Source organism: Ornithorhynchus anatinus, chromosome 1, assembly GCF_004115215.2.
Source record: "Ornithorhynchus anatinus isolate Pmale09 chromosome 1, mOrnAna1.pri.v4, whole genome shotgun sequence".
Taxonomy (NCBI): domain Eukaryota; kingdom Metazoa; phylum Chordata; class Mammalia; order Monotremata; family Ornithorhynchidae; genus Ornithorhynchus; species Ornithorhynchus anatinus.
Window position 1 is genome coordinate 24,711,259 of NC_041728.1, and position 26,482 is coordinate 24,737,740.

The following is a 26,482-nucleotide window of genomic DNA, read 5'->3' on the forward strand; positions in this document are numbered from 1 at the left end:
GGCTCAGTTTCCTGAAAGAACATGGCGGATAAGTGTTTTCCCTTGGGATATGGTCAACTCTCATTTGTTCTTAGTTAGAGCTCCTTGTGTGTAGCTAGAAAAGGAAATATGTAGCTAGAATTATGTATATGCAGGCAATCTTCGGACTTAAAAGACAATCCAGACCTGAAAACTCTATCTTACCTAGAAAAAATAAAATGAATTTTATCATAAGTACAGTTGATATATTTGGGGGCATTGGTTCCTGAACTAAGTTCAGATACCAGCATTATCAGGAATTGGGTTCTCAGATTATTTATAAATGAGTAATTATAGCAATGTCATTGCCTTTTTTATTGAGTCAGAGAGGTTCGACAATAGGGTTGCGGATTTTTATTTTGTGGGTAGTAAATGGATGTGTTGACGCCTCTCAGTTCTCTTCTGTATCAGTCAATCACGGGTAGTTATTGAGTGCTCACTGTGTGCAGAGCACTGTACTAAGCACTTGGGGGAGTACAATACACCAGTGTTGATAGACTCATTCCCTCCACAGGGGGCTTACTGACTAGCAGGAGAGAGTGACATTAAAACAAATTATAGATCTATGGGGTGAATATCAAGTGTTAAAAGGGTATAGGTCAGGTGACACAGAAGGGAAAGGGAGTAGGGGAAATGAGGGCTTAGTTGAGACAGGCATCTTAAAGGAGATGTGGTTTTAATAAGTCTTTGAAAGTGGTGGTCTGTCATATCAGTCACTGGTATTTATTGAGCACTTACTGAGTGCAGAGCACTGTACTGAGCTCTTGGGAGAGTACAATACAGCAGAGTTACAGTTCAGTACAGTACAGGGAAGGGAGGGAGATCCAGGCGAGAGGGAGGATATGGGCAAGGGATCATTGGTGAGATAGACAGTTGGAGGTACAGTGAGTAGGTTATGTGGCCCATTACCCCCAGGCTAGGACTAGAGCTCAGTTGGGAAGGAGGTTTGGAAATACAGTTACCTTACTAAGGGACTCTTTCCATAGCATGTTGAACTAACCCTGGGTTTTATGTCCTTAGGTATATAATAATAATAATAATAGTATTTGTTAAGCATTTACTCTGTGCCAGGCACTGTGCTAATCTCTGATGTAAATACAAGATAATTGGGTTAGGGCTCCCATTTATTCCCCATTTTACAGATAAGGTAATTTAGGCACAGAGAAGTTAAGTGACTTGGCCAAGGTCACAAAGCAGAAAAGCAGTGAAGTTGAGATTAGAATCCAGGTCCTTTTGACTCCCAGGCCCATGCTCTATCTACTAGGAATGTGTCTTGTACTGTTGTGTTTTCCCAAGGACACTGTAAAATGCAGTGCATCCAGTGGACACTGAATAACATTACTACCCCTTCTACTACTAATAATAATTGTAGTATTTGTTAAGCGCTTACTATGTGCCAAGCAGTGAACTAAACACTGGGGTAGTTACAAGATCATGTTCCTCATGGGACTAACAGTTTAGTACTACTAGTGGTAAGTCTTCTTTGACACAAAGGCTTTGAAATGGCCCCACCCAGAGGTGACCAAAGTGCCTTCAAAAACAATCCGAGCGATTTGCTCAAATCAGGGTCGAGTTCACTCCCACAAAGTATGGCCCATTTGGGTAGTACATCTGACTGGAACACTTCAACCTTTCCCTGGCAGTGCCTGGAAAAATGTATTGAATAGGGATTTTTTGGTTATTGAAAAATGAGGCCTTGACGTGTTCCAGAACTCTGTAAAGGTCATGTTATCCTCTTCTCCATTTGTAGAGTGGAGTTTGCTCCCTACTTGATATGGAAAATCATGGCGCTAATGTATCTGCATTAATGTAGGGTTTGTGGGTTAGGCAGTAAAATTATGTTTTCCTTAACCCTTTCCTCATAAAGGTCTGAGATCCAGCTTGAAATCCTGCCATGACAGAGTTCATCCTGCCCAAATCCCTAAAGATCAAGGGTTGGGGTAGATAGTGTTGCCCCAATTGGAAAATGGGGCACATCTCCTTCAAGATGCCTGTACCAACTAAGCCCTCATTTCCCCTACTCTCTCTCCCTTCTGTGTCACCTACTTTCTGAGGTCCAGAAAGACTAAGTGTCTGTGAATGTAGCCAGTGTAGTAATAATAATGTTGGTATTTGTTAAGCGCTTACTATGTGCCGAGCACTGTTCTAAGCGCTGGGGTAGACATAGGGGAATCAGGTTGTCCCACGTGGGGCTCACAGTCTTAATCCCCATTTTACAGATGAGGGAACTGAGGCACGGAGAAGTTAAGTGACTTGCCCACAGTCACACAGCCGACAAGTGGCAGAGCTGGGATTCGAACTCATGAGCCCTGACTCCAAAGCCCGTGCTCTTTCCACTGAGCCACGCTGCTTCTCAATGTTGGTATTTGTTAAGCGCTTACTATGTGCCGAGCACTGTTCTAAGCGCTGGGGTAGACATAGGGGAATCAGGTTGTCCCACGTGGGGCTCACAGTCTTAATCCCCATTTTACAGATGAGGGAACTGAGGCACAGAGAAGTTAAGTGACTTGCCCACAGTCACACAGCCGACAAGTGGCAGAGCTGGGATTCGAACTCATGAGCCCTGACTCCAAAGCCCATGCTCTTTCCACTGAGCCACGCTGCTTCTCTAATGTCTCTAGTAATGTGTGTAATGAGCTCAGTGGGGTGTGGTGCTTTCAGTGTCCCAGACATGGTCTCTTGAGTTTTCACAGTCTGCGTCCATTCTGCCTACCAGCCACCTTGCAGTGTGCACCCTTGGGTGGGGGTGTTGAGGCTGAGGGAGAGGGTGTGGATGATGTGGTGCACACCGTCACCACTAAGAGAAAAACAACTCAGGCCCTACTGGTAGCAGGCATAACTTTCCCCTCTTTTCCCAACCCCAAATTAAAGACCTTGGAAATGCAGGTTTGTGGTCTCTTAGAAGAGTCAGTAATGCCTTACAGTAACACCTCAAGTGACCAGAGCTCAAGAAAGGTGCCCAACTGGATTTCCTCAGGAAGCTTGTGCAAGAGATTTTCTCACAAGGACAGTTGATACCCAGTGATACTGTCTCATTCTCAATAGCCTCATTTCCGAAACACGGGATTGTCTGAATATCTAGAGATGGCACTGAGATCTATGCATTTTACTTCAAACATTATCAGGGAGTCAAGAAACGTTCATTCCACAGTGCCAGCCTGGGTGGATGCAGTGGGCCATGGTGGCAGAAGAAATTGCTGTGCACAGATGTGTGTTCATTGGAACGAGTGTGTACTGCACTGTGGTTTTCTTAAAATGAGGTTTTGTAGGCTTACAATGCTTGTATTATAGGAGAGTTAACTGTTCAGTAAAAGCCTTTGGGAAAGTTAAATGAACAGCCAAAGCAGATAGAAGCATTTGACCTTAGGACAAGAAGAGTGAGCAGTTTTGTGACTTTGGTGACAAAACCAAAGTCTCATCCCCTCTCTGCCATGTCTGCTGTGTGAGTTTGGGCAAGTCACTTAACTTCTCTGGCCTCAGTTACTTCATCTGTAAAATGGGGATTAAATCTGTGAGACCCATATGGGACATGGGCTGTGTCCAACCTGATTAGCTCTATGTACCCCAGGGCTTAATACAGTGCCTGGAACATGGTAAGCTCCTAACAAATACCATTTTTTTAAAAAGTGACAGGAAAGAGGAATCACTCTGTCACAGTGTCTGATGTACATTAGGGAACACTTGCAAATAAGTATTCATTCATTCATTCATTCATTCATTCAATAGTATTTATTGAGCACTTACTATGTGCAGAGCACTGTACTAAGCGCTTGGAATGAACAAGTCGGCAACAGATAGAGATAGTCCCTGCCGTTTGACGGGCTTACGGTCTAATCGGGGGAGACGGACAGACAAGAACAATGGCGATAAATAGAGTCGAGGGGAAGAACATCTCGTAAAAACCGATGGCAACTAAATAGAATCGAGGCGATGTACATTTCATTAACAAAATAAATAGGGTAATGAAAATATATACAGTTGAGCAGACGAATACAGTGCTGAGGGGACGGGAAGGGAGAGGGGGAGGAGCAGAGGGAAATGGGGGGAAAAGAGGGTTAAGCTGCGGAGAGGTGAAGGGGGGGTGGTAGAGGGAGTAGAGAGAGAAGAGGAGCTCAGTCTGGGAAGGCCTCTTGGAGGAGGTGAGTTTTAAGTAGGGTTTTGAAGAGGGGAAGAGAATCAGTTTGGCGGAGGTGAGGAGGGAGGGCGTTCAATAAAGTGGCCCGGGGGTCGACGGCGGGATAGGCGAGACCGAGGGACGGCGAGGAGGTGGGCGGCGGAGGAGCGGAGCGTGCGGGGTGGGCGGTAGAAAGAGGGAAGGGAGGAGAGGTAGGAAGGGGCAAGGTGATGTAGGGCTTCGAAGCCTAGAGTGAGGAGTTTTTGTTTGGAGCGGAGGTTGATAGGCAACCACTGGAGTTGTTTAAGAAGGGGAGTGACATGCCCAGATCGTTTCTGCAGGAAGATGAGCCGGGCAGCGGAGTGAAGAATAGACTGGAGCGGGGCGAGAGAGGAGGAAGGGAGATCAGAGAGAAGGCTGACACAGTAGTCTAGCCGGGATATAACGAGAGCCCGTAGCAGTAAGGTAGCTGTTTGGGTGGAGAGGAAAGGGCGGATCTTGGCAATATTCGCCAACCTGCGTGAACATTCTACTAGCTAATTATCTAGGACTGTACTTCTAGATTTTGGATTACTCAGACAACTCTACTCCTCCCTGCCAATGTTTGCCTTTGGCCATTTGGCCTAGCCTCTCTATCAGAGAGGGTAGAGCAAGGATTTGAAATTCAAACTAGCCAGTGTGGCTGTTAGCAGCTTTTGTTGGGAGGAGGAGGCTGAAAGTAATGACTAAAATAAAGTGTGTGATTTCAGTTTTCATACTGACCCTGCCCTTCCTTCTCCCTGCCTTCCCCATTCCAATATTTGAGAGCTGGTTGTAAGTGAAGTCCACATTATTTTTCTCCTCCCCCAGCTGACTGAATAGGTACACTCTCTTGCATCATCATCTTCATCATCATTAGATGTTCACTGAATGCCCACAGGGTTGACCACAGTCAAATAGGCAATTCCTTCCTGAATTGTTGTTCAGGGCAAATGTATTCTGGAGTATTTTATCTATCCATCAGTTGTATTTATCAAGTGCTTACCTGTGTGCATAGCACTGTACTAAGCGCTTGGGAAAGGACAGTGCCTGGCATGTAGTAATCGCTTAACAAAAATCGTTGCTTTAAAACGCAGTTGGTAGCCATGTCCCCTGCCCACAATGAGCTTGCAGTCCAGAGGGGATGCACAGAGACACAAATCCAGTTGTGTTGCACAAGCCACACAGTAATCAAATCCCAGATTGTGTGTCTGTGGGCACGGGTTTGCACCTTGGTTTTCAAACTGTACATTTTCAAATGCTTTGGCAACGAATGTATTTTAAGGGCTACATCTCAGATGGGAGTTTTGGGTCAGGTGTGACCCAGGTGGGTCTGGTTGCTGCAGATCTCCCTGGGCATCTGTTTCATCTGTATGCTAATGGAAATGGGCAACGACTCAGTACGGGGCCTGGGAATGGAGTGATAGATAGCCAGCTGAGCGGAGGCTCTTAAAGAATGGAACCGTTGCAGCCCAAAAGGAGAGAAGTGATTAATCAGCCAGGACAATCATTAAATTACATACTGAAACACTGCAATGTACAGGGAGAAATCAAATTTAGTTTCATCCACTTGCATCTCTTTGTTCCAGAAGAGGCACCCACACCAAATAAAGGCTTACATCCTCAATGCAGTGAGGATGTTTTTTTAAAGCAGGGTGACTCCGTGCAAAATACATTTATCCTTAAATGCTTGCACTGTAGAGCTAGGAGTGCTGAAGCTCTCTCTCTCTAGGCGTTTGTATTATTCTAGTTTCTAGGTGGTTGTGAAGTAGCTCCTGAGTGCTTCTTAAAACCACTGTGTGAGATTTGTTCTTTGTGTTTCACTGAGTATTTACTGTCCTCTCCTTTTGTGCTCAGTTGTTCCCTTGCCTGAAATTACTGTGACTGAGAGGGAAGAATGAGACTGGAAAATTTGCTGGTATTTGTGCAGAAACAAAATGGTGGCTCTGAATTTTTTTTTTAATGGCATTGTTACACACTATGTGCCAGGCACTGTACTAAGCTCTGGGGTAAATGCAAGCTAATCAGGTTGGTCACAGTCCATGTCCCACTTAAGGCTCATAGATAGTCTTAATAGCCATTTTACAGATGAGGTAACTGAGGCCCAGAGAAGTGAAGGATTTGCCCAAGGTCACCCAGGAGACAAGAGTTGGAGGCGGTATTAGAACCCAGGCCCTTCCAACTCCCAGGCCCATGCTTCTTCCACTAGGCCACACTGCATTTGGTGAAGATTTTCACTCAGTAATTATTGGTGAGGCAAGATCCAAGACCCATGAGGGTTGTGCCTCCATCTTTCTAAGGGCCAGTGGGGGGTGAAGCCTGAACACCATTCTGAAAAGTTTGCCTAGAAGTCTGTCCGGCTTTATTACTGTTACTGTCACTAGCATCAACTTTGACCATGAAGGTCAGCTACAGGTATATACTCACTAGTATTAGGGGTAGGGTGTGTGCATGTGTGTGCACATGTGTGTGTATGTGTATGTTGTGTGTATTGACCCTGAGCAGTTGAATTTTAAGGACTTATTAATTAATTAATTCTCAGTAACAAGTGCCTCTCTTGCTTCACTCCGGGACAAAGCTCTCTCTGATTCACACTTCCAGGACTGTTAAGATCTGTGAGACTGTTAGAAATGGCCAAAGGGGCAGGTATTAAGAAATGGAAGGCTTGAGGAAATGGCATGTGGGGTCAGCAGGATCACTGGGCTGAGAACTGTTGGGCATTTCTCCCCCTGCCCATTAATATGGGGAGGACTTTGTTTTTCTGTGACCGTGGGAGCCTCAGGTCACCAAGATCTGCATTCCAGGAGTCTCCCAGCTTCCACACTGCTCATTCCAGGTGGGAGCGATAGAAGAGGGGAAGGTGCTATTGTAGTGGCTTTAGAATAGAGGCAGCTGGTGCCCAAAGATGTTGTGACCTTTCCTGACATTTTTTGCCATTAGAGTGGAACCTCCTTGAGGGCAGAGAACTTGTTTTGTATTTCTTTTGTACTTTCCACACACTTAGTATATGCAGAGCATTGCATTCAGTAAGTACTCAATAAATGCCATTATTACTAATATTACTACCACTACTGAACCAGGGAGAACCCCCACTTCAGTGAGCCAAGTTGGTGCAATAAGTTCCTTGAGTGAAGGAGGAAGGGAGAGGAGAGAGATGGAAAGAGAGATCTAGAGAAGCTGATTTTCTCAATGTGAGCTGAATTTTGGATTTCTTTGCATGAGAAGCAGAAAAAAATGTGACTCTTCCCCACTACCTTCTCCCTTCTTGCCACAAATCTGTGCCCAAAGAAGAGTTCTACTTGGGATCAGGACTGACTGACCTGAATCTGTGAACGAGAGAGGCTGGAGCCACTTCTGGAAAGATCTGCAACCAATCTGGTGTGGCTACCCTTTGAGGTTCACATCAGTGGTAACTCCAAATTATTTAGTTAATTATGGGGTTAGTTACTCACTGATTGTATTTACATACTTCTTTTTAATGATAATTTGTTAAGCATTTACTATGTGCCAGGCACTGAATTAAGTGCTGCAGTAGATACAAACTAATCAGGTTGGACACAGTCTATGTCCCACATATGGCTTACAGTCTTAATCCCCTTTTACAGATTAGATAAATGAGGCACAAAGAAGGGAAGTGATTTGCCCAAGGTCACACAGCAGACAAATAGCAGAGCAGACACTGAAACCCAGATTATTCTGGTTCCCAGGTCTGTGCTCTATCCATTAGGCTGCTTGCTGAACTCATTTACTTTTCCTTCCTCAAGATGTCTTTATTTGATTATCATTGTTAGCATTGTGCAAATAAATATCCTGAATTCCATGCCTAAGACATTTATCCATATTTATCCATTTTTGTTGAATTTTGGGGGAGAGAGCTGAAAGCAGTAAATTAGGAAGTTGCCTGGCGGAGTCCCCTTTCTGGTTAAAAAAAGCAAATGTGAAAATGCTGTGATTTAAAATAAATGTAAAGAAGGTTTTAATGAGATTGGATTGGGAAGCCTCCAATCCTACTGCATCAACTCCTGCTGGCTCTCTTCCTCAGCTAACTGAACTAATGGCACCTTAAAACCGGCGAGGTTCCATTCAAAAAAGCTACCCCCAGAGCTGTTGCATCAGGAGGCGCCTTTTGTTCTTTCTCCCTTAATCGAGATAAGTCCACCAAATCAGAGGATATCACTGCATTCCTCCACTGTGACCGAAATGATCACTAGAGTCTCTGATGCTGACTCACCTGGCGTGTTCTCCGGGCATAAAGTAAAGAGCTCTAACGGAACAGCGGCATAGAGCCCGACTCAATCAAGGACTCGGCAGAACCAGGCGAGCGGGTGGGTCTATAAATCTCCACTGCCTCTGACGCAGTCAGCCCTACAGCCAGCTCGGTTATGTGCCGCAGTCTCTGTAATGAGATTTTTTTTCTCAACCGTCTCAGCTAACCGTTAACCCTCCACTAACTGCTCTGGTAATTCTTCCTTTTCTGATGACATTGTCCGACGAGTGCATTATCCATTGCTGTGAGAACAGATCAGGTACATGTCCCCTCCCCCTGCCTTGAAATCCTATGGGAATGAAGGCAGTCCCTCCGAGCCTCTTGTCGATGGAGGAGAATCAATCACTCAATCAGTGGTATTTGTTGAGCGCTTACTATGTGCAGAGCACTGTACTACACGCATGGGAGAGTACAGTACAACAGAATTAGCAGACATGTTCTCTGCCCCGAACGAGCATGTTGGTTGGTATTTGTTAAGTGCTTACTATGTGCAGAGCACTGTTCTAAGCACTGGGGGAGACACAGGGGAATCAGGTTGTCCCACATGGGGCTCACAGTCTTAATCCCCATTTTACAGATGAGGTAACAGAGGCCCAGAGAAGTGAAGTGACTTGCCCACAGTCACACAGCTGACAAGTGGCAGAGCCGGGGTTCGAACCCATGACCTCTGACTCCAAAGCCCGGGCTCTTTCCACTGAGCCACGCTGGAGCATAACAAGTTTACAGTCCAGTCTAGCGGGGGAGACGTATTAAGATGAATAAGTAATTTGTAAATATGTAATTTAAAGATATATACCTAAGTGCTGTGGGGTTGTGGGTGGGGCGAATATCAAATGTAGTGGGGCCTTTCTGCCCTGCAGCCCTGTTTAGATGTAGAGCTCACTCCAAGTAATCAAGGAACCTGGAAAGGGACCCTAACTCTGATTTGTGAGGAAGAGATGGTTTCTCGGTGACTTTCACACCTATGGATGGGGATCTCACCAACAGGAGCACCACTGTGTTTGTGACTGGTTCTGCAGCCATATTCATGTGACCCATTTCACCCAACCAAGCGATAGAATTTACTGAGTGCCCAGTATATGCAGAGCACTGTGTCATTCTCTTGGGAGAGGGCAGTAGAGGTAACAGACATGATCCCTGCCCTCAAGGAGCTTACAAGGTAGGGGGAACAGACACTAAAATAGATTACATACGGGAAGTAATAGAGTATATAAGACATGTGCCTAAATGCTATGAGGATATGTGAGTATTTTAGTACTTAGGTGATGCAGAAGTGCTGAAGGAGAAGTTGGAGGGACGATGCCAAACTCCCCAATAGCCAATCTTTGTGTGAAAGAATCAAGGAATAAAATGAACACATCTTAGTACTTTTCCTCCTCCTCTGAACCAGCAGCTCCTCCCTCTGGGCAAGCGATCATCTCTAAAGTTGCACTAAGAGATGTTACATTGAGTTCTGGTTGGACCTGTGACCTTTCACCCCCAGGGAGCTTTGTTCTGACCAGCCTATGGGCAGTTTCCCAAGATGTTCCCTAAGCCAGTTCCCCACATATGTGCAATTTTGGAGGGGCTAAATGCTTACCTCTGCTGTCAAAATTTCTTGAGGATCAGATGGACTAAGTATTCCACTTTAAAATATATTGGCACAGCTTCTGGTGTCTTTTAGGGTGAGAGTCATTTGCCAGTTTCAGGTGTCATCAGAAAGCGTTTGGCTAAGAGTCTTCTGCTGGAACAAAACTGTGGGAACAAGCATATATATACTTTTTTATGGTACTGAGACATCCCTTGTGCCTCCCGAGTTACTGTTTGATATGTAAATGGATGACCCACTATTGAAGGTTTTTGTGGAGTGGGAAGACATGAACTGAATGATTTTTTTTAGAAGAGTGATCCATGCAGCAAAGTGAAGTAAGGACTGAGGTGGGGAGAGAAAGGAGGCTGGGAGGTCACTGAGGAGGCTGATGCAGTAGTCAAGGTGGATATGATAAGTGCTTGGATCAGTGTAGATGGAGAGGAAGGGACAGATTTTAGTGATACGAAGGTTGAACCATCAGGATTTGGTGACATTGAATATACGGGTTGAATGAGAGATGAGTTGAGGACAGTGCCAAGGTTACTGGATTGTGAGACAGGATGGTGGTACTGTCTACAATGATGGGAAAATCAGTCAGGGGACAGGGTTTGGATGGGAAGTTGAGTTCTGTTTCGGGCATGGCAAATTTGAATTGTCAGTGGGATATCCAGAAAGGTGTCCTGAAGGCAGGAGGAAATGCAAGACTTGAGAAGTAGATTGGGTGTCATCGTCTTAGAGTTAGTAGTTGAAGATGAGGGAGTGAATGAGTTTTCTTAGAAAGTGGGTGTAGATAGAGAATAGAAGGGGGCCCCAGAACTGAGCCTTGAAGGACTCCCACAGTTAGAGAAGGAGTCTGCGAAAGAGAATGAGGAGTGACTGGAGAAACAGGAGAACAAAGAGAGGACTGTGTCAATGAAGCCAAGGTTAGATAATGTTTCCAGGAAAAGAGGGTGGTCCACAGTGTTGAAAGCAGGTGGGGGAGTCTAGGAGAATTATTCTAATAGGGTAAAGGCTATTGGATTTTGCATGAGGGAGATCATTGGTGACCATTAGAGAGGGCAGTTTCTGTGGAGAGAAGGGGGCAGAAGCCATACTGGAGGTGGTCATGTAGAGATTTGGAAGAAAGGAAGTGGAGGCAGAGGAATGGTAGGAGGAAATGCTTTGAAGAGCGGTGGTAAGAGGGAAATGGGATGATAACTGCAGTGAACTGTGGGGTTATGGGAGGGTTTTATGTTTTTTTTTTGACTGGGTAGGCCTGAGCAATTTTGAAAGCAGTGGAGGAATCATTGGAAAGTGAATGGTTGAAGATGGCAGTCAGGGAAGGAAAAAGAGAGGGGAAAAGTGTTGGGATAAAATGCAAAGGGTTGTGGTCTGAGGCATAGGTGGAGAGGGTACATTTTGAGAGGAGGTAGGAAGCTTTCTTGAGATGCTGCTGGGAAAGGTGGGAGAGTCAAATGGGGGCAGGAGAAAGGCGGGACAGGAGAGGAGCAAGGAAGATTTTAGGGAGATCATGCCTAATGGTGGTTTCAATTTCATCAATAAAGTATGTAACCAGGTCTTCAGGAACGAGAGATGAGGAGAAAGGGGGTCTGAAACAGCTGGTGTGGGCAATGGGCATTGGAGTCAGTAACGCTGTTGGAGAAATAATGTTGCTGGGTAGAGTTAAAGCAGGCAAGGGTGAATTTTGAGGTGGACGAGGTAAGCGTGATGCTTGGATTTCTGCCAGCATCACTCCCCAGATCATTTACAGAATGCTGCAGGGCTTTGGGCTAGTGATATATCTGTGGTGGGACAGTGGAGCAAGAGACCAGTTCCTATCCCAAATGGAATTCAGGGGAGCAGGAGAGTTGGGTTTAATGGTGTTGCGGGTGTTAATCTGTACCTACTGTTACTACAAAGATGAGGCAGGTATTGTTCTCCCCATTTTACAGATGAGGAAGTAAAGGCCCAGAGAGATTAAGTGGCTTGCCCATGGTCCCGCAGCAGGCCAGGGGCAGAGCTGGAGCTAGAACTTGGATCTCCTGGCTCCATGTACTATACTCTTTCTACTGGACAAAGCTAGCTCCATCTATAGTGGACTTGTGGCTGTTTCCTGTATTTTCACCTGAGAATTTCACCCAGTGCCTGAACTGCATTGGTGCGTGAAATGTTGATTTCTGCTAAAATGAGCTTAAACATGTCCTGCCTGTGAAGGGCTCCCAGTAATTGGCCCCTGGACACCTCTTTCCAGAGTTCCGCCCTTCACTACAGTATTGGATCCCCATCCTTGTGGGGGCTGGATCCCCCTCCCCGACAGGGGTTGGATCTCCTGTCCCTGCAGTGGCTGGATCTCCTGGCCCCGCGGGGGTTGATAGCCTGTTCCCATGGGCCTTTTGATTCATTTGGCCATTTCTGGTAATCAGCAGACTGAAAAGGTGATATTGAATGAGAAGCTGCGGCAGCAACTGCAAACTCAGTCACCGTCCACTGGATAGTTTTTGTGGCGCCATATTTTCAGGGGCTCTGAAACCCCTTCCCGGTATGCAGAAGGGCCTTTGTCAGCAGTCTGCTGCAGCCTGGAGCTTGTTTCTGGTCCCGAGATTAATGACTCGGCTAGACAGCGCCGGCTGGGAGCAAAGGTGAGGTTTAACTCTGGGAAGCTGCGTGACGTGCAGTGAGGGGGAGGGGAAGAGAAATGGCATTTCTATCTGTCCTGCCCTGAAATAAATCAAGACTCGGCCGCAGCCGGTTGGGGCCGTGCCAGCGTAATGTCTGGCTTTGGCGCCGAAGGTTTATCATCAGACAGTCGGCAAGAAGTGGGTTTGGAAGACCTACTCCTCGGCCGCCCTTGGGTAGTCCTTCCCTCTGCTTGGTAACTTTAGACTAGGTTTCTGCTTTGGGAAGAAAGGAAGAGCCATGCATAGTATTCACTGTCAGTATGATGTAAAAGATGTAAAACTTCAACAAAAAAGCCACATGAATGGAGTTGGTTCTTGATATTGGAGCTCGGGGTGCTCTTCCAAGTGAACGTGCATGTTGAAGGGCTGGGGAGAGATGGGAAAGTGATGTTATTTAACTATGTGGCAAAGCAGTCCTGGCCACCTTGCTTTCTGAGAGAATCCTGGCATCGGTATCGCGGCGTCATGTGGTGTTGAACTGAGGTATTTACTAAATGCCCACTATGTGCCTAGCACTGTGTGAACACTAGAATCGATTCATGACTATCAGATTGGGCACAGTCCCTGTCCCACACAGGATTCATAATTAAGAGGAATGGAGAGCAGAGATGTATCTCCATTTTACAGATGAGAAAGCTAGGGCCCAAAGAGGTTAAGCAACCTGTCTAAGGTCACCCAGCAGGCCAGTGGTACCAGGTCTCCTGATTCTACCCCATATACTTTCCACTAGGCCGTGCTACCTCTGTGGTTTCAAAGAGTAAGTGTTGTTCTGCCTCAAGGCAACTCCTTGACTTCCAGTCATGGCCCAGAGCAAAGGTTGAGCTCTTAGCGATAATAATAAGAAGAAGAATGGTATTTATTAAGTACTTACCCTGTGCAAGGCCCTGTACTAAGCGCTGGGGGTGGATACAAGCAAATCAGGTTGGACACAGTCCGTGTCCACATAGGGCTCACAGTCTTAATCCTCATTTTACAGATGAGGTAACTGAGGCTCAGAGAAGTGAAGGGACTTGCCCAGGGTCACACAACAGACAAGTGACAGAGCTAGGATTAGAAGCCATGACCTTCTGACTCCCAGGCCTGTGCTGTATCCACTACACCACTCTGCTTCCCTCTTAGAGCCAGGCCACGGACAGTTGAGGGGAAGAATAAAATATCGAGCCCCCTCTGCCCGCGTCCCCAGCCTGCAGTGCCATCCTCTCAGGCTCCCAGGGCCGTGAGGCGAGAGAGGAGAGTCAGAGGTTTCAGGAGAATTTTATTTTGTAGATCTTTGAGTGGCACTCTGGGATTACATGTGACAAGAGCAAGGTAATCTCTCAAAGGTCTGTGTTATGATTCACTTTTGACCCTCAGATGTTTGAGAGGATTGACTTCCCAGCTTTACAAAAAAATCACAGGAGTTGCTCGTTCCTGAATTGTAAGGTTTAAGTCCACCCAAGTCAGTCTTCAACTTGGGGTTTCTGATCTCCACCAAAATCTGTAAAATTAGAACATCAGCTCTCGGTCATGGTACATACCACTGACATTTTGGAAACTGAGTTTGCAGGTATGTAGGGGATTAGTAATAGTAGCAGTGGTATTTACTGAGCACTTCCTGAGTGCAGTGCACTGTATTATTAAGCACTTGGAAAGGATAAGAGAAGCTCAAAATATGTTTCCTGCCCACAAGGAGCTTTCACTGTAATGCTGCCTTCATAAACCTGGGCAGGGAAAAATCCAATTTATAATCGCTGTTAGGTGAAGTGGCGTGGCTCAGTGGAAGGAGCCTGGGCTTGGGAATCAGAGGTCATGGGTTCTAATCCTGAGACTGCCACTTAGCTGTGTGACCTTGGGCAAGTCACTTCACTTCTCCGTGCCTCAGTTACCCCATCTGTAAAATGGGGGGAAGACTGTGAGCCCTATGTGGGACAACCTGATTAACTTGTATCTACCCTAGTGCTTAGAACAGTGCTTGATACATAGCGCTTAACAAATATCAACATTATTATTATTAGGTAAACTCAAGTGACTTAGGTCAGACTCCGGTTATTCCCATGTCTCCTATATAGACCGCCGGGGTTGGAAATACAGTTTTTCTGGCTATGTCTTTTAAATGCTGTAAGAATGCAGAGCGTTGCAATATCCACTCTCACATTCCACCTCCTTCTCCTTAAATCTCCCTGGGCTTTCAGTTAGATTTAGTGTTTCTCTTTCCTTCCCTTCAAAACTCCATTCATGATTGCCAGGAACCAGTGGCTCGGATATTTCACTCAACCAAGGGTCTCTTCAGCTCTTGAATGGATCCCTATTTGTGTGGTCCTAGTACTGCTCTACCTGAGATAGTGCTTCTAATGATTTCCATTAAAATAAGAGGTTAAGGGCAGGAGTATTCAACAGAGGGTTGTTTCGTGTAGGAAATGTCAAGTGCTTTAAAACACTGAATGAAACGATATAAATTGTTTACACCAAGCCAAGTGCCCTAATGGAAAGAGCATGGAGATTTGGATTGTAGTCCCAGCTCTGCCACTGACCTGCTGTGTGACCTCAGGCAAGGCACTTAACCTCCCTGGGCCTCTGTTTCATCTGTAAAATGGGGGCAGGGGCTGTGTCCTACCTATCTTGTGTGGTCCCCAAGTATAGTGCAGTGCTTGGCATCTAAAAAGAACTGAATAAATACCATAAATACTTTTAGACAGTGATTAAAAACTGCAATTGATATAGTTACATGGCCATATAGCAGTAGAAATGCATACCAATAATGAAAGATTTTGAATGAGTTTTTTGTCTACCTATGTAGATATATCCCAATTTTTGAAGTGTTATCTTTCACAAACTATTGTGCTAACAGATCTACCTTTATGCGAAACATGTCATTGTGTAATGTTAAATTGAAATTAATCATTGGCATTTATGGAGCGCTTACTATGTGCAGAGTACTCTAATAATAATAATTAAGTGCTTACTTTGTGCCAAGCACTTTTCTAAGCACTGAGGTACATATAAGATTATACCTGTTGAACATAGTCCCTGTCTTGCATGGGGATCACACTCCAGGAGGGAGTAGGGTTTACAGAGAAAAATTAAGTGAATTGCCCAAGGTCACAACAGACAAATGGCAGAGTTAGGATTAGAATCCAGGTCCTCTGATTTCCAGGTGTGTGCTCTTTCTACTAAGTCACACTGCTTCTCTTACTAAACACTTGGAAAGCTACAATACTGGTGGGTTGCCATTTTCCTTGCCCATGAGGACCTTTGGTCTAGAGGAGGAGACACAGTAAAATAAATTATGAATATATACATTAGTGCTGAGGGTTGGGTGAATGACAAGTGCTTAAAAGGTGCAGGTCCAAGTGCATAGAAAAACACAAAAGGGAGAGGAAATGAGGGAAAAGAGGATTAAATCAGGGCAGGCCTCTTGGAGGAGATGTGACTTTAGTAAGGTTTTGGTGGTGGGGAGAGTGGTGGTCTGTCGTATATGAAGGGGGAGGGAGTTTCAGGCCAGAGGGAGGAAGGATTCAGTGGCTAACAGATGAGATGGGACACAGTGAGCAGCAAGCTGGCGCTAGAGGAGTGAAGGGTGTGCGCTGGGCAGTAGTAGGAAAACAGTGAAGTAAGGCAGGAGAGGACAAGATAATTGGGTGTTTAAAGCCTATGGTAAGGAGCTTCTGTTTGATGCAGGGGGATGGGCAACCCCTGAGGTTCTTGAAGAGTGGGGAGACATGGACTGAACAGTATTTTAAAGAAATAATCTAGGCAGCAGGGTGAAGTCTGGACTGGAGTGGGGAGAGAGCGGAGGCAGGAAGGTCAGATGCAGTAATCAAGTCTGAACAGAGTAGGCGCTTGGATTAGCATAGAAGTAGTTTAGATGGCAAGGAAGGGGTGGGTATTAGAGATGTTGTGAAGGTAGAACCGGCAGAATTTGGTAACAGAACAGATATATTGGTTATATGAGAGAGATGAGTCGAGGATGATGCCAGTGTTACAGACTCATGAGATAGGGTGGGTAGTAATTATTGTCTACGGTGATGGAAAAGACGGAGGAGGATAGGGTTTGGGTGGGAAGATGAGGAGTTCTGTTATGAACATGTTCAGTTTGAGGGAGGGACATCCAAGAAGAGATGTCCCGAAGGCAGGAAGCAATGCAAGACTGCAGAGAAGGAATGAAATTGACCTTAATATCTCTATCAAGTTAATCAAAATACTTCGAAGGGAGGGGTAGGGAAGTTTAAGCCAAGGTAAACAGTGCATTGTTATCTCAGAATGAGAGAGGCTGTAGGAAATTCACATTAAAATTATCTAAAAAAGAGCATTAAAAGAGAAGTGTAGTAGTCCAGGTGTTTTATCTCTCTAGGTTGTAGAAAATACTTGGGATTCCTTTGGGGAACAGGACTAATTGATCTGAGAGAGAATCGAACTAAGGCTGTGTATGGGCATTGGGGATATTAGGGAATGGGTGACCCTATCTTTTCTGAGGCATGCCTGGGTGCAGTCAATCAAGCAGTGGTATTTATTGAGCACTTATAGTGTACACAGCACCATACTAAGCACTTGGGAGTGTCCAAGTACAGCAGTCGGTAGACAAATTCCCTGCCCACAACAAGCTAACAGTCTTTAGGGGGAGACAAACATTAATATCCATAAATAATTTATAATGCATAATTTGTAGGTATATAAATAAGTACATGGGGCTGAAGGTGGGGCAAATATCAAATGCCCAAAGGTGCACAGCCTTCCTTCTTCAACCCTAACCATTCCTGTCCTATCCACTCTGCCCTCACCTGTATCCTCCTCCTCCTCTCCCCCACAGGCTGGAGCTTCAGCATGGGGTCTGCCTATCAGTTCCACAGCTGGCGGGTGTTTGTGATCGTCTGTGCCCTTCCCTGTGTCTCGTCTGTGGTGGCACTCACCTTCATGCCCGAGAGTCCAAGGTTTCTCTTGGAGGTAAGATTTCGGCCCTTTTGACCAATCCAGAAAAATCCAGAATTGCCAGCGGTCTGTTAGTCCATTTTTAAAGTCCTGCTATCACCAAGCTCCACCCATCCTGACTCAGGCCCTGAGGGTGAAGGGGGAGATTGACTGTTTAAGGTCCTCAGTACCCTGAAGAGGGAATTGACTAAATGGTTTCCTTGGCCTTGAAGAGAGAGACAGGCAGACAGAGAGTGCGGGTCCCCAGTATTCCTCGAGGGGATCTGCCCCCTGGGAGGATTGTTCCGACAGGGCGGAGGGAAACTGGGATCTCTGCTATCTGGGCACTTCAGCAGATGCTCCACTCTCCCAGGTGGGGAAGCACGACGAAGCGTGGATGATTCTGAAGCAAATTCACGACACAAACATGCGAGCACGGGGGCAACCAGAGAAAGTCTTCACAGTGAGTATCCCCCTATTTCTCCTTCCTTTCTCCCACCCATTGTCCCTCCTTTCTTCCTCCCACCCATTCCAGCAGCTCCCTCAACCCAGTCCCAGCCTTCTTAGGGGCTCAGTAGTCCCCAAGTTCAGGTGAAGACAGGAAAGCCTGCAGGTTTAATGGATCCTTTTGCCTCTTGCCTACTAGTCCCATCACTTGCATCCTCTGCCAGTGTTCTTTCAGAAAGGCACACTGCAAATGGGATGGAGAAGGCCAGGGTGAGTGCCACTACTCCAGAGCCTGGGGTCAAGCCAACTGGGAATGCCCTTCCACACATCCAAATTGAGAACTGTGGAAACCAATTTGGAAATGTACTTTGTGGAGGAGGGGTGGGAGAATGGGCAAAAATTCCTACCTGTCTTCATCCCTTTAAAGGAACCCCTGCTCTACCCTTCTTTTTTAATAGTATACATTAGGCACCTACTATGTGTTAAGCACTGTGCCAAACGCTGAGTTACATACAAGACAATAAGATCAGCCGTAGCCCCTGTCCCATATAAGGTTCACAGTCTAAGAGGTCAGAAGAACAGCTCTCTAATCCCATTATTCAGGAAAGGAAACTGAAGCCCAGAGAGATAAATTGATGTGCCCAAAGTCTCATGGCAGATCCATGGCAGATCTGGGACTCCTGACTCCCATCCTTCTGCTCTTACCACTAGCTCACCCCACCCCCTCTGATGAAATGTCGGATAAAAGTAGAGGACCTAAATCTTAATGCTAGAAGGGGCTTTAAGAAGTCATTGATCCATTAGAATGACTGCACACTAAAGCATCCCAAGAAGAGAGAATTGATCTTATTTGTAGCGACCCCAGAGAAGGAAGGTCCCGTCCCTGCTGTTGGGGGAGCAAAGCACTCTGGGAGTCTCTTCTTTCAGTGCCTGAATTCACTCTCTGGGCAAATATTAGAGGGCCCATGTAGTGCTGTGCCCTAAGTGAATAAACTCAGGATCTATCAATCAATCACTGGTATTTATTGAGCACTTACTATGTGCAGAGCACTGTACTAAACACTTGAGAGATTACAATACAACAGAGTTAATAGGCACGTCCCCTGCCCACAGTGACATTACAGTCTAGAATTTTAGTTGTTGTTCATAATGAGTAGCAGGATAATTCCAATCTCGATCTACAAGCAAGAACAGTAGAAACAATTTATTTCAATCCCTTGGAACTGCTTTGTTGGTTACTTTTCTGGCCAGTGGGACTTTCTTTGTCTGGTTTGAAGCACCATATAATACGAGACCCTCGTGATGGGCTGAAATTGCCTTTCTTCTTTTGTTCGCCTCATTTTTTGTTTCATCTTTCAGAAACCCATTTCCTACACACCATCAACTGAAGAGCTGCATAGAGCAAATCAATCCAAGTACATATAATTGCACATTCTCATAGAGAAGTCCTTTTACTGCCAGTGATGTAATTTAATACCCACTTCCCTAGATTACCCAAAATTTAGGCAGAAGGTGAGAGAGAAAAAAGGAATTTCTCCCTAGAGGAAATCCAGCCTGTATTTCCCCAAGGAAAGCACATCCCCATAGTTTTGCCAGAAGGCGAGGATGCACACCAGTAGAGCCTTTCGTAGGAGAAAACTCATAGTGTAGAACTAACCGTGTCAGATGCCACACGTGTACACATGCGCATAACTGCTTCTGCTGACACCTCATTCCATCACATCGATAGATGTGTGTTGCTGGACAGAAGTTCCCTAATTCCCAAACTGCATTTTAGCCAAAAGGTGCAATGAATAACCACATTTAGGCAGATTCTGCTTCAATTCCAAAGTGGTGCCATGTAGAATCCCAACTGCACCGTGCCCTCACAAGACTGTCCTTTGTTGTGCTGTCATGCCTATGGTATATTCATTCATTCATTCATTCATTCATTCAATCGTATTTATTGAGCGCTTATTGTGTGCTGAGCACTGTACTAAGCACTTGGAGAGTATAATTTGGCAGCAGAGACAATCCCTACCCAACAAAGGGCTAGCACCTAGTGCCGTTTTCATTTTTGGCCTCCACATTTCATAATCCTGTCAGTGGTGTGAGAGCATTATTTAAGAAGCCCTCAAGCCCCTTGGATGTGTTTATTAGTTATTTCTGACATTTGTTAAGCACACTACAGGGCTGTTGATTGGAAGAGGATCCCTGAACCACAGAGGGCTTACAGTGTTAAATGGGGAGGGAAAGAGGGAGGGAGGGAGGAGAAAGATGGATAGAGATTCCGCAAAAGTAATCATGGTGGGCAGGGAATGTGATTGTTTATTGTTATAGTTGTACTTTCCCAGGCACTTAGTACGATGCTGCACTAAATACAATTGAATGAATGAATGAATAATTCCACAACCGCTCCAAGAGAAGCCACGCAGCATCCTCTACTGGGGAGGAATAGTCACCCCCCCACACCACACCCCCTGCTCCCACAACAGGCGGAGATTCAAAAATGCCAACTGTCCCAATGTCCTAACTGTTGTTGGGCAGCTTCTGCTCACTCGCACAAGACAAGTCAGATATCCAGTGGATAAGAGTCCTTCCGTACTGCAGTTTCTGCCATACTGGTCACTGCTGGGACTCTTGATGGTTTGTGGCATCTCATTTCCATTATGGTACAGCAGAGCAGGATAGCGTTGAGGGAAAAGCAACAAAAATGGCTGAAGAGGTGGAAAACAGGTCGGTGAAGTGTAGCTAAAGATATAAAGGCATGTCTTCACTTACGTGAAGGGTTCTAAAGTGAACATGTCACCCAGGTGATTTCCATGCCCGCTGAGGACCAAGCGAGAGGAAATTGGTTGAAATGAAAGCAGGAGAGGTTTTTATGGGACATAAGGAACACGTCCATAATTTTCAGGAAGGGAAAACTGGAATGGGGGCTCATGGGGGCTACGGAGGAGATTATTAAGGAAAGACTAGGCAGCTATCTGGAGATACCTTCCAGCTCTTTGATCTGTAATTCTTTGGTCTCCCCAGGCAGGGCCTGTTCCTTGCCCAAAAAAGGATGAGTCAGCCAGACTTTGCAACTGCAGAGCATGATTTTTTTCTCCTTCCCTCCGTCCCGCTTTCTGTCTCTTGCCTCTTGACTCTCTCTCTCTGTCTCTCCCCTTCTGTCTCTCCCACCTTTTCTCTCCTGTTCTCTCCTCTGAAGAACAGGGTTGATTTGTGCCCTTACTTACTTAGATATTCCGAGAATGTAGACGGCTGATTGCTGCAGACCAACTCTGCTCTCCCTTTCATTTTTAACCCCACTCTATCCCTGGACCAACAAAGACAGGGGAGAAAACAGTGCTGTTTTCTACTCTCTCTGCTTCTTATAGGTGAACAGAATCAAAACTCCAAAGCAGATAGATGAACTCATCGAGATTGAGAGCGACACGGGGACTTGGTACAAGAGGTGTTTCGTGAGGATCCGCACTGAGTTGTATGGTGTAAGTAACGAGATCTTGCTGAGGCTTCAGTGCATATGGCAGAGAATCCCAATGGAGAAGGCGATAATAGTAAAAATAAAAGCTGTTGTGGTATTTGTTAAGCAGTCATTCACTATGTGCCAAGCCCTTTTCTCAGTCAGTCGTATTTATTGATTGCTTACTGTCTACAGAGCACTGTACTGAGTACTTGGGAGAATACAGTACAACAGTAAACAGACACATTGCCTTCCCACAACGATCTTACAGTCTAAAGGGGGAAACAGACATTAATAGAAATAAATAAATTACAGATATATACACCAGTGTTGTGGGGCTGGCAGGGGGAATGAATCAAGGGAGCAAGTCAGGGTAACAGAAGATAAAATAATAATTATGGTATTTAAGCACTTTCTGTGTGCCAAACACTGTACTAAGTGCTGGGGTAGATACAAGCTAATCAGAGTCCACAGGGAGCTCACAGGCTAAGTAGGAGGGACAAATGGAATTGAATCCCCATTTTTCAGAGGAGGGAACTGAGGCAAAGAGAAGTGAAGTAACTTGTCCAAGGTCACACAGAAGGCAAGTGGCAAAGTCAGGATTAGAATCCGGATCCTCTGATTCCCAAGACTGGGCTCTTTCCACTAGATCACATTGTTTCTCATACAAAATAATCAGGTTGGACACAGTCCTTGTCCCATATGGGGCTCACAGCCTAAAGGGGTGGAAAAACAGGTATTTTATCCCCATTTTAAAGAGGTACAGAGAAGGTAAGTGACTTGTCCGAGCTCACAGAGTGGGAAAGTAGCAGAGTCAGCATTAGAACCCAGATCTCTCTACTCCCAGGTCTGTGTTCTCACCATTAGGCCTCACTTCTTCTCAAATCTGAATCCTGAGGCCTGGGCCCTTTAAAGTGGCATATAAGGAGCAGTTGCTTTTTTCTTCCCTTAGAGAGCTTCCCTTTGGGCACCCAGGGCTCACACTGTTGCCTCAAGACCACCTCCTGTCTTCCTCTTCCTTCTCCCTCCTTGATGTCACTGCTGCTGTGGCTGTTACTGGGCTCAAAGTGACATTAGGGAGGGGTGCAGATGATCAGAAGGAGGGGCAGGTGCTCCAGAAAGGTGGAGAGAGAGCAGATTTGGGTCCATGGATAAATCTCCCACTCCCATGTCAGGCAGCAGATTCCCATTCCTGAATCCAGGAGAGATGAAAATACTGGATTCATCTTTGGTAATCAATGAGTGGTATTTATTGAGTGTTTTTTCTCTGTGCAGAGCACTATACTGAGATCTTGGGAGAGCACAGTGGAGTAGTTAGACATGATTCCTGCCCTCAAACAGTTTATAAACTAGCAGAGGCACGCCAAAGATCCATTCCTCTAGGAATGGTGCCCTGGAAGGAGATGTTTGGGAATATTTAGCAAAGGGAGCGAAAACCCTCATGTCTTGTGTCTTGGCCAATATTTTTTACACACTTTAATCCCCAGCTAAATGAGGCTAAGGACAGCTCACACTCTGATCCGTTAGTCGTCTCTGATTACAAGCAGAGTGGCCTAGCGGAAAGAGCACAAGTCTGGAATCAGAGGACCTAAGTTCTAATCTTGGCTCTGCTGTGTGTCTGCTGTATGACTTTGGGCAGGTCACTTTAGTTCTCTGTCCCTCAGTTACCTCATCTACAAAATGGAAGTTAAATCGTATTGGTTGCTACTTCGACTGTGAGCCCTGTGTACGACCAGAACTGTGTCCCACCAGATTAACTTGTAACTATCCCAGCACTTAAACAGTGCTTGGCACACAGTAAGAACTTAACAAGTACCAAAATAATAGTAGAAATAATATTATTTTTGTTATTAAAGCCTCTCTCTTGCCAAAAGGCAGCAAGTATTGTCCCAGATATTGTGTGTGGCAGAGAAACTAATTGTCTAATATTTTGCAGATCTGGCTGACATTTATGAGATGTTTTAATTATCCAGTTAAGGAAAATACTTTGAAGCTGACAGCTGTATGGTTCACGCTGTCCTTTGGGTAAGAACAACTTGTATTTCTTGAGAATTTTGAGTGTTCAACATGGTGCCATCTGATCGGAGGCTTCCTTGCTTTCACTGCATAATTGGTCACCGCTTTGTCGTGGAAATGGTGTAATATTTCTTTCTGGTGGCATTTGACCGGCGGTTGACTTTTCAGCTTTGTGTCTGTTTTAATCATTGCCTTTATTTGATCCTGGGGGAGCAGAGCTGGTAAGTGGTAAACATGGGAGTGGGAACTGTTACCTGTGTTCTGACAAATACGGGAAAAGATCCAAGCATCATCCGCTTGTAGCTGTTCCCTAGTCTGTTCCTGAAAGTGAATATGAAATTAAGTAACCCTACCTAGTCTGCTTGGGGAGGGGGCTGGTGCCCACCAACCTGCACCAATGCTTCCCTTGCTCTCTTGGTGCATCAGATGAGACCGCATATTTTAAAAGCCTTTGGCACACCGGGTATCGGGATGATGTCATGTGGGCACCATTTTTGTGGCGGTCTGCCCGGTGCTGGCTGGATTTGCCCAGACCTATAGCGTTTCTCTGGAGAAGCCTGCCTGCCCCTCCACCGATTCCAGGGCCAGTGTGTTCTCTCCCAAGTCCGTGCCAACTTAGATGCTGTGGCCACGCCACGGGCCTGGGTGCAGGTGCCATATTACTAAAGATAAAAGTACCAGACAGAGGTGTCTGGGGCCGTATTCAGAGTGGACAGGGGACAGTCCAGCTGAAAACTGGATCCCGACCAACCTAGCTATAATTAGAGGTATTTTCATAAGTCCTCTCTTTTCCGGTAGAATGTGGATCAGTCCACCTTCAATCAGTCAGTCAGCTGCATTTATTGAAAACTTGCTGTGTGCAGAACACTGCACTAAATGCTTGGGGGAGAGAACGTAATCGAACTGGTAGGCTTGTTCCCTGCTCTCAAGGAGCTTATAGTCCTCCAGACTGCTGGGATTCTTTGTAAGAGGTTCTTCTCTTCTCTTTACAGTTACTATGGCTTGTCTGTTTGGTTTCCTGATGTCATCAAACACCTCCAGTCAGATGAATATGCAGCTCGAGTGAAATATTTTGATGGAGAGAGAATTTCAAACTTCAGCATCAACTTCACCCTGGAAAATCAGATCCACGCCAATGTAGAATACAGCCACGGCAGGTCTAGACACATCTAAGTTAAATATTCCCTCATGCTCCAGAAAGGCTGGTTGTAGTTAACCTCCAGATATACGGTTCCAAAATTATGGTATTCTTCCCTGTGTAAATGTTAACGCTTTTTATGTCTTGTTTCATGACTTCCAGATGTTCTTAAAGAAGCAAACAAAACTGGGTATAGTGTTTCTTCTTCACTCATTCAAAGAACTGTTGCTCTTTGTGCAGAAGGATAAAAAAAACTGACTCCATTCTCAGGATAATAATCTTTTGAAGACTTACTAAACCACATTTCCATTTTCTCTTCTGAATCACAAACTAATCTCTTAGCTTTTTCTCACAGGGCCTATTTCTCCTACCTTTAATCATTTTCTCAGTTCTTCTTTGGCCTGAGGAAATGGAATTGATTTGCAGCAGAAGGAATTCAGATTTTCCAACAAAAGAAACTTCCAGATGTTTAGGGTTGGGGAGACTGAAAAACATAATCACAGGAAGTTGCAGAACACCTTCCTGGAGGTGAGAACAGGGTGGGAAAGCTTTTCAGGAGAGGTTCCATCCATCCTGGAAGCAGGAAAGTCTCGCGAGGCTAAGTATGTGCTGGTTGTGGACGATCACGAGTGGCATATGCACTGGGGGCAATTTTCTCCAAGAAGCACCTTCCCAACCTGATCTCATTAGTGCTTCTGCTTTCCCAAGAGGAGAGAGGACACAGGTTTAATCTTCCCCATTTTACAGATGGCAAAGTGGGGCCATGGAGAAATTAAGGGCAGCGTCCTTCCCAAGCCCTGGCCAGGATAGATTGAAGTGGGTAAAGGAGTTGTCAATGTTCTCTTTAGCTGCTTCTCAAACATTATTTCTGAAGATCAGCATTCAAATGATCAAAAGGCACTTTCAGAACAGGTAGTAATTGTGTGAGCAACCCAGAGTTGTTCTGCCTGTCCCTTATGTCTTGCGTAGCCAGGAAGTTATAGTAGTGGTAACCACTGAGTATTCCCTTTGTGCTGAGCACTTTACTCAGCCCAAGACCAAATACAAAACTCATGAGTAAAGATGGGTAACTATTCCTTAAAGGGCTCACAGTCTGGGGGCAGGAGAAAGGGAGGAGAAGAGAAGAGACAGAAAAGGGAATAAATTCTAGGAAGGTAGACACAAGACTCTAAAGCAAGGGGAAGAAACAGTTTTGGAACAATTCTTGGGGGAGTAATCATTATTACTCTGGTATTTGTTAACTGCTTACTCTTTGTCAAGCACTGTTCTAGGTACTGGGCTAGATATAAGTCAAACAGGTTGGACACACTACTTGTCCCACGCAGGGCTCACATCTGGTAGTGATGATTTCTTCCCCTTTTGGTACAGTCCTTGGTTTCAGGTGACTATCTCCCTGTGGGACAGGGACTATGACTGACCTAATTGCACCGGATTTGTCCTAGTGGTTAGTATAGTGTTTGGCACATAGTAAGCACTTAATAAATTCCACAATCATTACTGTTATTCTTACATGCCTGGATTTTATGTGGCCCATGCAAGATAAGGTGTGCTTGTAGAGTTCTACTTGAGTAATAGTGTTGCTTTATTACATTCCTACATGGAACATGGAAAGTGCCTAGTTTCTGTCTCTGTGATTCTTCACATTTGAATAGAATTCATTAACAAAAGTGTGAAAGTGTGGCAGCTCCAGGAAGTTATTATTGCACAAGTAATGAGACGGCTGACTCCGTTAATAATACGAGGATTCTTTTTCTTCAACGTACACATTGGAATTTAGAAGTGTTTATGAATTTGTGCAGTGCAGAGCAATTTAAAATTATGACTAGCCCAGCTTGGTGTCTAAAACAGCATCTTGTTCCAAATCCAATTCCCACCCGGGAGATTGATGCTCTCCATAAATTGGGTGGCCGC

General features: G+C 45.4%; 1 protein-coding gene across 2 annotated transcripts in view; it reads left to right on the forward strand.

The window, feature by feature from the left end:
* SV2C (synaptic vesicle glycoprotein 2C) overlaps positions 1-26,482 on the forward strand; it is a 115,535-nt gene that overhangs the window by 66,258 nt on the left and 22,795 nt on the right. For both annotated transcript variants that reach the window (XM_029066913.2, XM_001512640.4), the window contains 5 exons: positions 17,431-17,564; positions 17,902-17,991; positions 21,332-21,442; positions 23,354-23,442; positions 24,426-24,590. In XM_029066913.2, the coding sequence (XP_028922746.1) occupies positions 17,431-17,564; positions 17,902-17,991; positions 21,332-21,442; positions 23,354-23,442; positions 24,426-24,590 (589 nt within the window). The remainder of the gene's footprint in view (positions 1-17,430; positions 17,565-17,901; positions 17,992-21,331; positions 21,443-23,353; positions 23,443-24,425; positions 24,591-26,482) is intronic.